The 17811-nt window shown below is 35.6% G+C and overlaps 1 protein-coding gene across 1 annotated transcript in view; it reads right to left on the bottom strand.

Annotated features, from left to right (window-relative positions):
• The window catches only part of EPHA5 (EPH receptor A5), a 567705-nt gene extending 558865 nt beyond the window's left edge, over window positions 1-8840 (bottom strand). The window contains exon 1 of the mRNA XM_074229341.1: window positions 8624-8840. Within this exon, the coding sequence (XP_074085442.1) occupies window positions 8624-8840 (217 nt within the window). The remainder of the gene's footprint in view (window positions 1-8623) is intronic.
• Window positions 8841-17811: the final 8971 nt, after the last annotated feature.

Genomic DNA, 17811 nt, shown 5'->3' with positions numbered 1-17811 from the left:
TCCTAGATACATAAAGAATATATCTTACTGTGTGCTGGCCTGAGGCAAGATCCTTCACTTTCCCTTTGCCTCAATGTCTCATTTCATGATGGAAGACCCCATGTATATAGATGTCTGCATGAAGGATACAGACTAAAGCTTATCATTTTACTTTTAGAACTGTTAGAAATCAGGTTTTTATTTTTTTGATTTCAAGTGTGAAATTTCCTTTATGATAACTATGATAAACTAAGATCAGTTTAAATAGCAATGGACCTTCTTTGGTTAGTATCTCTAATTTCTTTCCCCATATAGTAATAACTGCTCCTACCTTCAAACATGTGGCCATGCCTTTTATATTGCAATGTGTGGTGCTTGCAAGGGCAAAGAAAAAAAAATCTCTGATATTTATGGTGCTGACTGTTATATTTAAATTACAATTAAATAATGCTTTAAGGCAACTGGATGCTACATTGGGTAAAGTGCTTGACCTGGAACAAATAGGACCTATGGGGTTCAAATGCAGAGTCAGACTTGTAGTTATAAATAGACTAACCCAGCATCAACCATTAATGAAGTTAGGGTAGGAGTAACTGTTTGACCCTAGGTAATTTGGGTTCAAAGATCACAACAGATAACTATTGCAGACGTGAAATGAAAAAAGGTTTATTCCTAGAAATTTGCTACAGCAAATCTAGATAGCATACTAAAAAACAGAGATATTACCTTGACAATAAACATCCCTATAATCAAAGATATTTTTCTAGTAGCAATGTATGACTAAGATATGGACTAGAAGGAAAGCTGAGTGAGCACTCAGAATCACTCATTTCAAACTGTGGTGCTGAAGACTTTTGAGAGTCTCTTGGACCACAAAGGAATCAAATCAGTCAAAACTTACAGAAATTAATTCAGGCTATCATAATGATAAGACAAGCCTCATTGTAAAAGATCCTGATGGTGGGAAAGATTGAAGGCAAAAGGAAAAGGGTTTGGCAAAGGATGAGGTACTACCATGGAAACAATGAACATGAACCTGGAGAGACTTTGAGAGATAGTGTAGGATAGAAGGACCTGAAGTGTAATCATCTATGAGATTATATCTGATATAAGCGAACAACAACAAAAAATCAATTTTTTAAATTGCCTTAGTTTCTTCATTTGTAAAATAATAATAATTGAACCTAGCACCTAGAAATGTTGTGAGGACAAATAATATTTGGAAGTGATTTGCAAAATGTGGAGTACTATTTAAATGTACAATTTTTATTATCATTAAGAATTTTTATCACATTTGCTTTGTGAAATAGCAAAAGTATAATTATCTGTATTCTACAGATGAGACAACTGATAGTTTCAGTTGTGTAGCCTATAGAAAATTGAACTAACTTTTCCAAGACTTCCATTCAAGTAAATGAAACCAAACCTTCATACTGCAAGACCCATGGTCTTTAATTAATACCATACAACTTACTATTTGGTAAATATCAGTAAACTAAACAATGATAGAATAAATAACTCCCAAATGAATTTATAGATCATGCTATTTTCTAAAACATTTATGGTTCAATGATTTTTTTATTTTGATATTTTAGTACCTAGGATCCTCATTATAGAGGTGTTAAAAGTTTAGAGTTTCTAGAAAAGAAAAAAAATAATTTTGGCTGCAACTAAATTACCATTTGTTTCTCATGGCAACAGTGATCTGATCATTCTAATCCACATATACCATAGGAAAAAAATCCATTTCTGACTTCTTTTTCAACATTTTAATTACCTTTATCCACTAGGAAGTGTACAGGATTGAATGATGTATGTGGAGGCAGGAAGGTCTGGGTTCAAATCCTGACTAAGCCATTCATTAGTTGTCTTAACCTGGACAAAATTTCAATTGTCTCATTCCCTTTTAATTCAAATGTAAAAGTGGAACAATAACAGCACTTAATTCCTGGGAATGTTGTGAGGATAAAATGAATATTTTGTAAACCGATACACACATTTTAAAATTCTATATAATGCTACCTCTTATTTATTTTAAATAGAGACTTTATTTAAGAACATATTTGTGTGTATATATTTGATTGATGATGCATTTTCTTTTTACATCATAGTTACTGCCCAAGAGTCACCTACCTACAAGTATCTTCTCTTGACAAAATAAAAGTTAAGCAAGCTAATATAACAGCTTCAAATTATGAAAAAGATAACCTTCACTAGTGGTTTGTCATCAGTTATCTGAAATAAGTTTATATTTAATTGTATTTAATCTAAAATGTATTTAATTGTATTTAATCTAAATTCAAAGATATAATTTAGATCAGAAAGTAAAGTTTCTTGAGAAAACCATTCCCTTATTCTTTAATAAATAAACTCTTTAATAAATGTTTCTTTAGCTGAAAACAACTGTAGATGCTCATCCCTCATCCCTTTTCACAATCCAAATTTGCATTTATACCATCTAAATAATTTAGTGGAATTAAAATGACAAAAATGAAAATTTGCCTTTTAGACTAAAATGCAGAGAAGGCGGAAATGTAAGATAGATTATCATTGTACTGAAGTTGGAAGAGATCTTAGTAGCTTTATAATGCAAAAGTTTCATTTTGCAAATTAAGAAAGCAAGAATTAAATATTAAATGACTTGTCCAATTCCATTTCCACAATGAATTAGGATCAGGGCAGAAAGACACATAAATGCTGAACATACCTTTTCTCATAGCAATATATGACAGTTTATCTAATTTTGACTTGATTGACAAAAAGCATTTCTATAACCTAAATGATGGAGGTATCAGACATAACGCAATCCTAGAATTTAATTTATGCTTCTATGTAAGATGTCAGTGATTTGACACAAAATATGCATTCTTATTTGAAATATAGTATTAAATTTCTAAGATAGGGACCACATTTTCATTTTCTTACATATTCTATGAATTTTGGAATTTTAAAAGGCTTAAGTAACTGATAGGTATAGTCATAAAACAAGCAAAATTATATATTCAAATATATATGAAGCATATTATGATTTGTTGGTTTGGGCTATTTCAAGCCAAATAACAAGAAAAAATAATCACTTTCAGCTTGAAATGTAGGTGCTTTGAGGAAAATTTCCCTTAACAAAGATACTAAAGTGCTTAAATCAGGAAATTGCTTACATCCATTTGAAAGAACTCAAAATTATTAGTCTAATTTCCTGCTTTATAATATACATTATTGAGATGACATGCAATTTCCTAAATAATTAAAAATAATAGAATTATTTTTTAAAACATATTCATTGCAGAATATAGGACAATACCTGAACATAAAAAAATTAAAGATTCTTCAGTTCATTCAGAATAATTTCAGATAGTTATGGGTTAGAGTTGTTTCTCATAATCTATATACTTAGTGATTACTAAGGATATTCATAATAGACCACTATAACTCCTTAGAAAGTGCAACTAATTACACAGATGCTGATAAAATTGCTGAAAATGCATTAAGCTAGTAGAACAGAACAGTAGGAAACATTCAGGTTTATTAGCTAAATACATACTCATCAGAGATATACAAGAACTTTTCCAGTCTCTGAGATAACAGTTTATAATTTTTAAGTTTCTTCTTACTCCATATATCTACCCATTCACTCTTTAATGAAATGAGAAAGATGATAAGTCAATCTCTAACTAATGAATCATTAGGGGAAAAAAGTTGATGATTCAAACTTCAATTAAGACTCAATATGCAATATTTTCATAATTTGTAAATTCAGGGTGAAATCATCAGGTGTACAATTTAAAATTTTAAAGTCATCTCCACAAAAACTGATTTAACATGATTAGGTTGCTTTTCTAATTAGGATACACTTTTAGTTGGTAAAATAGAAAGCTGTAACTTGAACTTCAGGATGCATCATAAGGTAATATATAAGAAAACAATAATAATTTACACTACTACTTACTTATTTGTTATATGGTTCTTTTACCCCAGTAAACTTTGAAAGTTACCTATTAAAAAGTAACATCATTTATAATCATTTAAAAATGATCATTTATATTTTCATGTTGTCTAAAAATTCAAAGGAAAAAGAACAAATTTCATCCAATTAGTTTAAACTAGAGTGACTAAGGAGGAAAAAAAATCATACTAAAATTGTAATCAATATAATTTCTGACATAATTCTATCTATAAGTTTAAAAAGAAATAGTTTGAATTAAACTTAGAAAATGTTGGTTCCTCAAAAAAAGTATATTATGTTTTAAAATACAATTTTTTTGGTATACTAACCTATCAGTATGAACTAGTTCTCATTACTCTCTAGATAGATTTAAATAAAATGTATAGAGGAAACAGGGAGTATAAAAGCACTAATGTCTTAATTCTAACAGGCAATTTTTTTGTATATAAGAATGTTTATGTCCATAATGTAAACAATGTTCATAAAATGATGATCTGTCTATGTATTAAGATCTTGTCTTAAATCTTTGTCACAAATGATTGTGGTAACACTGAGAAAGTGTCATGCAAGGAAAATCATTTAAAAAACTCTTAAATTTTCATTTTTCTCCATTATAAACTAATTTATCAGATATATATTTAAAGTATTTTTTTTTCTCTCAGGAAATATTCTTTTAGAAATCATTCTTGTTTCTAACTATTCCAGGAAATAAAATTTCAAAAATCAATTCACAGCTCATTTTTAAAAATGTATAAATGAGAAATAAAGAATATTTCTTTCCCTTTATAATTCTGGAGCAGTTAGTCCTCTTACTGTAGGTTTCCAAAATAGTTCCAAAAGAAAGATTTAAAATAACATATTGTACAATTCTAATAATTTACCCAAGAAAAATTATTTTGGTTAAATATACTTGCCATATTTGGGATCTACTAGGTTTAGGAACAAGGTCAAAAACATTAAAAACAAAACAACTAGCAAACTTTCTTTTCCACTACTTTCTGAAGAAAAGATTAATGATTTTGCCTCAATCAATTCAGGGATAAATTCTCATTTATATCAGGAGCTCCCCCATTCCTGTACACATTTACCCCTGCCAAAAAAATGTAAGATCCATTTAGAGAAAAAAAAAAAAACTGGGCTTTTCAAAAACATACTGTAGATATCTGTCAGTAAATAGCACAGAGGAACTTTACTGACTGTGATTTCAATGAATTAAACTTGATTCACTACAGAGTAAAAGGCAGAGCTGTTCAGCAGTAATTGGCCAAGAATCCCTGCTGTGAAAAGCACTTGTCAAATATTCCCTGTTTACAAATAAATGCCCAAACAGTAAATTAATAATAATAATAATAATAATCATAATAATTTAAAGGATCAGATATTGATTAAGTTTCAGTCCACTTCCAGGATCCATATAATCAGTGCTCTTGTTTTCTTGCATATTGAAAAAAACTAAAATATACAACTTTTGTGGATGAGTTAGTGAAATCTGATCCTATCCATCACAGAGGATTCACTTTGATGGATAAACCTCTGAATTAATTTATGAATTATTTTAAAGTGCCTATATCCTGTCAGGTAGTTCAAAGGTATTTGTTTGCTTTTTTATGGATAGTAGCAATACAAACTTTATTGAAATAGGGCAACTGAGCCAGAGAACAGGGCCTCTTCATTTAAATGAAATGCTGTCTGCCTAAAAATGCTCCTTAATGTTCAGACCAAAGGGTGCATGTGCCTTCTTTCAAATGTATCTCTTCTGCTATATTTTCTAAAAGTCATAACACTGAAAAATTCAGGTTTTACTGATCCACAGATTCCAGTTATTTCTGGGATCATCTATTTCATTTCTTTTATTTTTTTCCTTGTAGAAATCCAAAAATCAAATCATTGAAAGCTAACCAGATCTTTTGACTGCAAACTTTTAAACCCTTTCCTACTAAAATTGTAATGTATTTCTTATATAATAAGGACTATGTATCACATACATACAAACAGATTAAGACACCTAAGGATGAAAAAAAATAAACATACAAGGGAGAGGGAAGGAAAATAGAATTAACTCTGAGATCATATATTCCTCTAGCACATTGCACCTGTCTGTCCTTCCCAAAGAGCTCCACCTGCTTCTCAACCCCTTGAACCTGCTATTACTGCTGAGCCTACATAAAGACTTGGGGAGAGGGGAGGAGGAGATTAGAAAGGAGAGTAGTGCAAGAATAGATTCTGTATATAATTTCCTATTTCTTTACAATTAAAAGCAATGACTCGGTGAACTGAGCAGAGGGAGATTACAAAATCTAAAAGAAGTACTCAAGTCAAAGTCTGAGGCAGTACAAGAAAAGCCAGGGAAAATGAAAAACTATAGAATTGAGATGAGATTAGGAAAAGAGAGGGATTAGGTCAACAATATTAATAACTCTGTTTCTATTTTTAATTTAAGATTCGTTCTGCTATTTTTCATTCTTTAAACACAAATGCCTAAATGTGGACTATTAGGACCTTAGAAACATAGGTTAGCTGTTTTCAGGAGGGAATAAAGTCTTTTTTTTTTTAATCTGAAAATGTACCTTTTTGTACCTCATGTCTTCCACAGATCTGAAAGGAGATGAAATACTACAAAATAGCTTGAGACTAATCTGTGTTAACAGACTTAGCTGTCTAAATGTTCAATTCTATGATGTTCGGGGGGGGGGGGTGATGGTGCTTCCTTTTTATCTACTTTTGTTATCTGTTAAATTTCTTGTTTCCTCTTTTTTCCTTCTTGAACTAGGTACTCATTTTCAGATTTTGTTGTTTATACTACCTCCACCACCACAGTCATATACTACACTCCTAACACACACACAGACACACACACACACACACACAAATGCACAAACACACACAACACACACAGACACACAAAGCTTTTTTTTTTCCAACACTCTCCTACATCCTTTCAAGGCTATCACTACACAAGGAGAAATGGACTAAAAACAGGCAAACTCTTTTGAGTAGATGGAATATATTAGAATGACTTCCATCAAAATTAAGACCTCTTTTTAAGGTATATGATCATCTAGACTCAAGAAGCAAGACAATCTACCTCAGAGCCTGTTAGACTTCTCTTGACTTTCAACAGAGGAGATGCAACTTTTTATTGGGGAGGGGCAGAATTAACATCAGGAACTTGTGATCAGTCAAAGCCTTCCCTAGCTTGTCCCCATTATAAGAAAGAATGAAACCCTTCATATCTCTGTTGAGTCTATCCTTGGAAGCCACGGGTTATTTTAAATGAATCTCTTTCCTTAAGATATTTTGGAATTGAGATCTCGGATATTAGGGAAGAGCGGACAAATTTGATTCAGGGGAATGGGAGAGGGAAGGGATCGTTTTTAATCTTAGTTTTTAATTTTGGGCACCGAATCTTGGAAGGCTGCATCTGCATGCAAACAGTTTAGCGCCTTCCTCAAGAATGGAGACTCCAAGCATGCACACTAGGAGGTGGCCGACTGCAGCATCTTCTGGTGCTTTGAGCCGCCTCCCGGGTAAAAGGCGACAGTCGGAAAGGCACGAATTCTCATTCCTTTCCTGCGACCCACAGGGAAGATAACTAGTCGGGAGCTCTCCTCCCGGACCCTAGCGGATTTCTATCCTGCGCTAAGAGCCTTGAGTGTAAAGCTCAAGAGGGTGCGTGGAAGAAGAGAAAGCCTTGGCGTCTGGCCCGCGGCCCGGAGAGGCCGGTTAAAGTGTAAGGAGCACAAAGGAGTAGGCACAGTGCCCCAGGGTCCCGCAAAAAAAAAAAAAGAGAGAGAGATACAGGTGTTGCTCCCGCGCCCCCCAGTCCATCACAAAAACGGCAAACAAGGGTCCAGATGCACCTCCAGTCTCTTGAAAGCAGAAATCAAATGTTTCGGAAGTGGGAAGGAAGTCAGGAGACTTCCAGTATCCAGAGCTGAGCTTTGCCCATTCCCAAAGGCACCGAAAAGCCCGGAGAGACATTCATTCACAAGCTCCAGCAGCAACTTCCTGGCAAAGACAGTCCCATCCCCCCGGCGTCTCCCCCCACTCTCCACGCCTTCCACTCCCCCTCCCCCGCCTCCTCCTGCACGGCCGCCTTGGTGTAATTATTATAGTCATAAACAGATGGGCATCAACAGTGTTGAGAGCATTCCCTCCAACACTTGTGCGCCTCCCCCCCCAACAGCTCCTACCACCAACCCTGAAATAGCAGCTGGTGCCACCCTAAACAGCGGCTCTTGCTACCCACTTTTGCCCCAAGTAAAGGCGCCCACTCACCCACCCCTTCCCATAACGGTTTCTATCTCCTAGGGAAAAAAAAAATACTGTAGTCCTTCGTTGGCTGAACCCCCACAATCGCCTCCTTCTCGTTCATTAAGGAGGGACGAGCTAGCCCAGCCCCCTGCTCCAACTTAGCGGATCCCCAGAATGGCCCTGCACTTTGACCTCCACATACACACCCCCTTTTCACAAGAGCCCCCGAGAAATGACACATAAACCTCAAGAAGGCAGAAGAGTGTGCGGGCTAACGGGAGAGGGGTCGTGAGCAAGACAAGGAAGACGGGCAGGTGGGACAGCTGCACACCCCGCACCTCCAGCACGGTCCTCTCCGCCTCCAGTGCCTCCTCAGCCGGGCCCACTCCTCCCCTGCCCTCCCGCCCTCCCTCCCCGCGCTGTCCATCTCCACCTCCACCTGCCTACCTTCGTTGCTCGGACTGGCCAGGAGGGTCCGGAGTGCGGCGCAGAGGAGGAGACAAGTCCAGAGGGGAGCTCGGCGGGGAGCAGAGCAGCGCCCGGCCGAAGTCGCCGTGGCCGGCGGGGAGCCGCCACTGCCCCTGTGGCGGCCGGTCCCCCCGCAGTCGCCGGGGAGACGCCGCCGCCGCCGCCACCCCACAGCCCCGGGCGCAGAGCCCCGCATCCTCTTCTCGCCCGTCTCCGCAGCGGCTCCCGCGCGCTGCTCTGTCCGTCCTTTTGCCGCCGCCGCTGCTGAGGGGACGAAGGGGAGCACAGGTCCTGTTCCTCCTCTTCTCTCTCCGTTCCCTTCACCTTGGGGGTTTCCCTTCCTCCGAAGCAAAAGAATCACCGCCCAGAGGAGATAGATGAAGTTTTCTTGTCCCTCCCTCCCTCCCTCTTAGAGGGAATAAGTCATAAAAAAGAGCAATAACAGTTACCAGGAGGAAAGTCGACTCTCGCTTAAGGCTGCGGATCAGATCCCGACTTCTCCTGCTCTTACACTTTTAGAATCAATAAAATGAGAACGGTCATGTCACTGGGGAAAACCAGAAACTCCTTCTTCAGTTTTTAGGACTGAAATGCCGGCGGACCAGGGAAGATACCACTTATCTCGAGGCAGCAATTAAAAAAGGAGAGAGAAGGAGAGAGGGCGAATGGAAGAAGAGACGAGAAAAGGTGGGATGGGGGGGGGGGGATAAGAGAGAGGTGAGAACGGAAAAGGGGCCAGAGATCTTAAAGAGGTTGGAAGAAGGAAATAGCTGAGGGCTGCGAGCAGAGGAGAGGGAGGTACTGACAGGGAGGCAGAGAGAGAGAGGTAGGAGCTAGGAACTGCCGCTGGCTGCTGCTGCTGCTGCTGCTGCCCTTGTTCTGTTTGCGGTTCCTGCCTCTCAGCCGAGGGGAAGGAGGCAGGCAGGCAGTCTAGGTGCTGCCTGGGAAGGGAGCCTGAGTCTGCTCTGCCACCAACAGCTACTGCTGTGTGCGGATCTGGATCTCTTCTGCCTCCTTCCTTCTCCCTCCCCCCTTCCCTTTCCCCCTCCTCTTTCCAGCTCTCCCGCCCTCTCCTGCTTTTGCTCTCCTGTGAGTCTCTACTGTACGCGTGAGTAGTCTACGAAGTCACACACACACACACACACACATGCACACACACATGCACACACACACACACACACACACACACACACGCACACGCACAAACGCAAGCACGCACGGATCTGTATAATCCAGAGACAGCAGAGAGGAGTGTTGCCTAGCTGACTCAGAGAGAGGCGCTTTTTCCATCTCCTGGTGCCCCAGGGGAAGAAACCTCCTGGCAGTGCCAGCTAAGACCTGGGCTCCCTGGAGGGAGACGGGAATTCTGCTTTCGCCATGCACCAAGCCCTGGAGACGCAGGGCTCACTGATCTGGCACACTGCCCGTTGCCCACCGCCGTCTCCTTGCAACCAACAACCTTGTAATCCACACCATCACATGCAACTGGGAGAGAGTCAGTGGCGAGTTTCTGGCTTCACATATTTCTCTCTCAATCTGACCCTTTCTATTATCCCATTATTTCGGCGACTGGGATGGGATGATTACATGAAATTACTCTGAGAAGCAAAATGCAGAATATCAAAATAGACAGGTGGTGTCTGCACTTGAATTTCCAGGAAGCGAATAGATTTATTTTTTTATTTAGATTTAGATTTGTAGAGATGTGGCCCTTAAGATGGTAACGGTTAAACTTCTTATTTTTTGAAATAACTCTTTTTTTAGTATTTTTATATAAAACTACAGCTATAAGTAAGATTTTTTTGAGTTAGATTTGAGCTTAGTAACTTTAGATTTTTAGTCTTCAGTACTCTTCACTTGCCTGTGTCCTAGTCAACAATGATGGATTTTAAAATTACATATAAAAAAAAAGATAGTTTAAAGCTTCTTTATCTGCAGACTACTCATCCCCCTATGTATCCTTTCTCTCCTTCATCTACTTTTCTCTTGTCTCATTCATAGTCACCTCTGAAGGGTAATTTTAGTAGAATAGCTTTGAAAAAGGAAGGCAAATGAGGCCATTATAAAACTATGTGACTTTAGAATAAGAGAAATCACATTTAAATTTGATGTATCCTAACTACAGGGAGGGCTGGGAATTCATTTGTGACTCATCAAGGTACATATGCCCACCCACTTGTCACTTCTAGATTCCCCTTTCTTCTAGACACATTTTTGTACCAATCTATTTATTAAATGACAATTGCCTTTTATTTAGCGATGAAGAGAAAAGACAAAGAAGTAACAATGTTATTTTGTAAAAAAAAGATAAATCATCTCATTAAAAAATGTTTTGACAGTCCAGAGACCCAGAACCAACTTCTTTGCTTCTATTATTATGTACTACAAATGGAGCAAATTTAGAGGAAGAGAGGTAAACCAATTCTTCCATTCTTCCCTTTTTATTAACATGAAACAGGATGTAGAGCCCTGGACCTGGAGTAAAGAGTCAGGAGAAGTCTTAGTTTAAAAATCTTCTCTCTGAAACTTATAATCTATATAACCAGAAAGAAATCAATGAAAATCTGTGAGTCTTAGGGAATTCTAAGTTATCAGAAGTTATGAGGACATATTTTTGAGAAACTAAAGGTCCTGACATAAACATGTAAGGTAGATAAAGATAACCTTACAAAGCAGTCCCCTCAAACAACACTGCAAACTATATAATTCAATCATTATCTCCATCTTACAATTGAATAAAGGGAGTTCAGAGAGGTCATATAGAGACTAATTTTTAGAGCTGTGTTCTCTAAATCCAGGTTCAGCTATTTTATCAATACAACATGTCAGAAATGAAAATGGAAGAATGACATAGATCTTTAAAAGACCATCAAAAGAATATAATGCAAATAAATTTTGAGCATGTGACCCTGGAAAAGTAATTTAACTTTCCTGGATGTCCTTTTCCCCATCTTTAAATTGAAGGTATCAAACTCACCAATCTTCATTTTTCTTCTTTTAAAAAAATTTCTCCCTCTTTAGAAACCTGTGATAATTACATATTGCCTTGTGTACTGAAGTGACCCTGTTTAGTTATCAAAGTGATCATAATATGTTAAGAATGTTATATGTTGATGAAATATTTTGTTACTGTAATTGCAATCACATAGAGCACAGAATCTGCCCTCAGAGGAAGATTCAAGTATTAGTGACTATCAGAGATTGGAGCCCTACCCATTCAAATGCATAGAAATTAAACTGGAAATTAGTTAAGAATGAGATTTGCTATATGAAATTCACAAAATATATGAGAGGAGGCCAAAAATTTGATAGTTGCAACCAAGTATCATGATTAACTTTAAGAATCTTTGAAAATTGGGGCAGCTAGGTGGTGTAGTGGATAGAACACCAGCCTTGGAGTCAGGAGTACCTGGGTTCAAATCCAACCTCAGACACTTAATAATTACCTAGCTGTGTGACCTTGGACATGCCACTTAACTCCATTGCCTTGAAAAATCTAAAAAAAAACCAGAATCTTTGAAATTTTCAAGTCTTTTACTTCTTTTATCTATTAATATATCCACTACTCCTTTCTGTATACTTTATAACAAATTCTCTTTTATATCATCTCCTGCCTTTATTCTGATTTTCCCCTATGCCTGAGATGCTCTCTCTTCTCCCTTTTCTCTTAAAATCTTTAATTTTCTTTATGACTCAGCTCCAAAAATTTCTGGGGTATAAAACTAATAATGATACTGATAAATCAAAGAGCACAGACACGTTAGCATCTTTGAAGGAATAATTCTAAATTACCTTTCAGAGTGTGCGGACTAATTCAGTGTTCCATCAAGAATGAATCAATACACCAGTTTTTCTACAATCCTTCTAAAATTTATCATTGTCTTTTCAACGTTGCCATTCTGATCATTTTAAGTCTTAGAATTATTTTAATGTTCATGTATTTTATTATTAGTGCTTCAGAGCATTTTTCCATGCAACATCCTATACAAAATATTTCCATAGATGCTTAGTTTTCAAAATTTCTCCTTTTTGAAATTATATTTACTTCTCTGATTACATATAAGCTCTTCCTTTACAGAAGAATTTAATTTTCTTTAGGGCAGGATCTTTTTTGTTTATTTGTATCCTCTGCATTCAGTACAATACTTTGACTTGTTCAGTAAGCATGAACCACATGGACTATAGCATATCAGGGCCCTTTATCCTAACCTATTTCTCAAAGTCTTCCCAAGTTCATGTTCATTGTTTCCATGTCATTTCTATCCATCTTATGTTTTGCCATTGCCTTTTCCTTTTGCCAGCAATTTTTCCCAGCAATAAGGGGTCTTTCTAATTAATCCATCATCTCATATGGTCATAGTATTTAAAACTCAGTTTCAGTATTTGACCTTCCTTGTATTGCCTTTATTAATTTCTTTAGGTATTGACTGAGTTGATCTCCTATTGGCCTAAGAAACTATCAGTTCTGAATTTTAAGGAATCATTTTTTTCAGTAAGCTATAGTATATCTTTATCCAATAGTCTATTCTGCTTTTTTAAGTTCTCTTCAGTGAATTTTTGAATACTTTTTTTGTCCAATCTGGTCATTTTTTGGTCCAATTTCAAGGCATTTTTCTCTTCATTGGACTTCTGTTCCCCTCTTTCCATTTGGCCGATTTTGTTTTTTAAGGTATTATTTTCTTCATCTTTGTTATTCCTTCACCAAAAGTTTCACTTCTTTTTTCATGATTTTCTTTTATCATTCTCATATTTTCTGACCCTCCCTCTCTTGCTTTATTTTGTAAAATCCTTTGTAAGCTCTTTTATGGCCTGAAACCAATTCATATTTTTTTTCTGGAAGTCTTGGATGTAGTGGTTTTAACTTTTCTGCCTTCTTTTGAGTGTTTGTTTTGATTGTCCTTGTCACCAAGTTATTGAACTTTCTAAGTCAGAATTTGGGCCTATTGTTTGCTCATTTTTCTAGCTTATTAAGTGACTATCCCCCTATTGCAACAGATCTTTCCTAATTTTTTGAGTTATCTTTTGTTTGCTCTGCCAATGATTTATAGCATTAATTAAAGGTCTTTGAAGTTATTGTCAGAGCTCAGGTGAGTTTGCTTTTTCTTTGTCATCTTTGCTCCTTCCCCTCTCCCCCAACCCAGGAATTTGCAAAAAGTATAGCACTAATTTGTGATAAATAGCTTTCCTTATAGATCACCTCTCATAGTCATTCATTGCTACTAGGAAAAAACATAGCTTTGACTATTTGGATGTTTATTAACAAAGTGATGTCTTTACTTATAGTATGCTGTACAGAATTGCCATAGTTTTTCTTCCCTTTTTTATTTGTTTTTAATTGTATGACTGCAATCTCCAGCTCAAATTATAGACCCTGACACTGTTTCCATTTCTATTCCCTTTGTTAGATAGCAAGTGATGAATACTAGTGCCAGCATCTAAAGGTTTGTTTGTTTATTTTAAACTTGAAGTTATCTTTTTATATTATCTTTCTGCTCATTGAGGTTTCTTAATTCAACCTCACTGTCTGTTTTTAGAGTAGTATTGGTTGCAGATCTGAAATTGTTTAACATTTCTCCCAGAAATCTTAATTCAGGTTTTTGATTCACTCAGGCTGATATTTTGCGTGATGTATTCTGCATGTAAACTAAATAAATGAGGTGACAATATATAGCCTTGTTGTACATTTTTTGTAATATTAAACCCATAGATTGTTCCATGCTCTGTTACTTTTTGATCTGACTACAAGTTACTCAGCAGACAATTAAGATGATCTGTCCCTGCCATCTCATTGAAAACTTGACACATTTTCTTGTGATCTGAAAGGCTTCAGTGTAGTCAATGAAGTAGAAGTAGATATTTTTTAATGGAACTTTCTTGCTTTCTGCATAATCAAGCAAATGTTGGCATTTTGGTTTGTAAGTAAGTATCAAAAAAGTCATCTCCTACAAGGAAGATCTTCTGATAACCCTCAGACTTCAATGAGAGACTGAACTCTCATTCTTCTGAGCTTCTCTAACAATTTTTATGCCCCTTATATAACATATCAAACTTTATTTTGCATCATAAATGGTTTGGGTATATCCTCTCCCTACTTATAATGTAAGCTCTTTGAAATTCTTCTAAATAAGTTATGATTTTTAAAACTTTTCTACATTGCTAACTATGGTACTTAGCACAGAAAGGGTACTTAATTTTTAGATAGAAAAAAGGAAAGAAGGAAGAAGAAAGGAAGGAAGGGAAATAAGGGAAGGGAAAAAAGGGAGAAAAGTTCCATGAGACTATTATTATGACAATTACTTATCAGTTTGCTTACCATTAGTCATTCTGAAAATGTACAATAATTAAAAATAAATTTGATATTGTATAATATATAGGTTGGGGTGGAAGTTTATGTAAAAGCTCAATAGCAGTACCTGAACAATTAGCATTTTCCTGGTTTTCTTTCGATCAAGACAAAATATGTGGTGCAGACAGATCAATGGGATTGGGGGAAAAAGCAAAACAACAAAGTAAGAGAATGGAAAGATGATCCACCAGAGGAAAAAACACCAAGTTTACAAATAAGCACACACGTAGTCAGATAGAAAAAAAATAGAATGGGAAAAGGTGGAAAAAGGGAATAAATTGGTAATAATCATTTATACAACTTAAGAAGTCATATAGAACTCTATTTTGACAAATTTGTTAGAGATATTTGCCTTAAATGTTTTGCTTTATTTCCTATTTTTTCAAGAAATGCTTTGCAATACAATGTAGATTATTATGACAGATAAAATTTGTTTGGAATATAAAACAGTATGTATTATTTACCAAGAATAAAGTAATAGCTCACAATTATATAGTGTCTCCTATGTGCCAGGTACTAAGCATTTTAGACATTACCTGTTTGTTCTTAGCAGCAACCTTGGGAAATAGTGTTACTATGAACTCTATTTTACAAATGAAGAAACTGAGACAGAGAGGTGATACCCAAGGTCCTACATCTACCAAAAGATGAGGCTGTATTTGAGCTTAGCTTTTCCTGATTCGAGGCCAGTATTCTAAACACTGTAAAATCTCATTATTTAGCTATAAAGTTGGTATCTATGATGGGGCATTAGTTTCGATTTGAATAAAACAAAATAATGCTGTCTAAGATAGTGACAAAAATGTACATCCTCATTGAATCTTGCAACAAATTGTATTATTTTATACAATCCTCATATAATAATTTAAAATGTTATTAAATACATTTAGATGTTACTTCCTTATATTATTAATACTTTTTCTATGTTCATTTTTTTACAACAATAAATTCTAATTTGCATTTGTAGAGCAATTTCAGTTTAGTTTAATAAGCTGCAAAATCCATGATAATGGAAAGATGTTTTACACTATCTTTTTATCATGCTTAGTGCATAGCAGAATGTTATATATGTATTTAGTGCTTAGTAAATGGTTATTGAATTGAAAAGCTCACTTTCTAAATTTGCAATTAATAAAAATTAATATGAAATGGAAAAGATTAAATATCTACACATCTGTGTCCATTCCAAGAGATGAATTTTAGATGTGATGCTGAGCTACAGATCATAAAATCATTCCTTATAGAATTGGAAGGAACTTTAAAAGTCATCTAAACAAATTTCCTCCTTTTCCTGATGACAAAACTGCTTTCTAGAGAGGAAACACAAACACATATATAAACATTCAAATAAATATGTATATATGTATATATGTATATTCATACATATACATATGATATCTTTACCTGGATGTTTAAGCCTTTGAACACTAAAAACACACATAATTCACACATATGTACAAACAAGACATGTCAAAAACCATGTCAAAAGAGGAAATAATTTTTGTATTTAATTTTCTTCTTTGAATTTGTTCAAATAAGTGCATTTGACTAGATGACCTCTAAAATTTCATCCTGTTCTAAAATTTATAATTTTATAATCTGTTCCTGTTGTAGAGTACAAGGGATATCCCATGCTTCTATTGTACTGACTTTTTTTTAAACTAGCCATAGCAATTCATTATTGTCTCCTATAGAATTAGATTTGTTATCATTAATATATAATTTTGTTTTTCAGTTGTTTCATACTAATACATATGTTTTCACCAAACCATGTCCCCCTAATGAGAAACAAACAAAAAACACATTGTTTCTTCTCCTTGATTCATTCTCCTATCATGTAAAAAAACTCTGATGTCAGAAAATTTTAAAAAGTACTATAAAGAGGACAGAAGAACATATATACATTTAATGCAATGTAGGTAGGTCCAAATGAGTGGGAAGGTACAATATTAATTGAAGAAAAAACTAACAGTTCCAAAGCTCTCCTTCCCATTTTTTTCTTCTTTTAAGCCTAGGTTTTAATATTACTGTCTAGTTCCATAACCAAGGAATTGACAAGATAGGGTTATTAGAGTCAATCCTCTCGAATACATTTCCCTAGTTCACAGTACAGGCTACTGGGCCTAAGCAGGGTCTTCCTTTCCACTATCACTAGAGGATGAACCTCTGATAGTATCCTCCCTCTCACAAAGTGTGAAAGAAATAGTGACCCTTTCCTTTTTGAATTCCCCAAATTACTTTTTTTTTATTATGCTTCACTGGAATTGATTAGAAGCTACTCTCATTTTCCCATCAATCTTTACTCTGAATTTTGTTCTAATATAAATTCTTTAAGATAGAATTTAAGTTGATTCAGTTCTTTATTTATTAGTTTTATCCTCTACCTCTGCTATCTAGGCTATAATACATTTGATTATTATGTTTTTCCTAATTCTAATATTAGTTTACTTTCTATGACAAGAAGAGGTGGTCCCAAAGCACACTGGAATACACAGGGAAATCAGTCTGTATTTGAATATTTGTGTCAGAAAATCTGCAAATTGTTATTCCCTATAAGGATAACTGAAATTATTCGTGTCCTTTCCTTGAGGAGTTTAAAGAGCTTTGCCTAATGGGTGTTTTCTTTCATTTGTTTTATTGAAAATGTTCACAAGCAACCTAGGATAAAAGTAAAAGAACAGAAAAATAGCATTAGTCTACTTTCAAGCACTAAGAGAAGATACGTATACAATAGCTTAAGTATTGATGGTTTTCAATAAACTTGATTGCTGCCAGTCAAGACACTGACATGCCTTGTAGTTCACATTTGGAAATGATTTCA

The sequence above is a fragment of the Macrotis lagotis genome, chromosome 3 (genome assembly GCF_037893015.1).
Source record: "Macrotis lagotis isolate mMagLag1 chromosome 3, bilby.v1.9.chrom.fasta, whole genome shotgun sequence".
NCBI lineage: Eukaryota > Metazoa > Chordata > Mammalia > Peramelemorphia > Peramelidae > Macrotis > Macrotis lagotis.
Note: the sequence above shows the minus strand (reverse complement) of the source record. Positions and strands in the feature narration are given on the sequence as shown.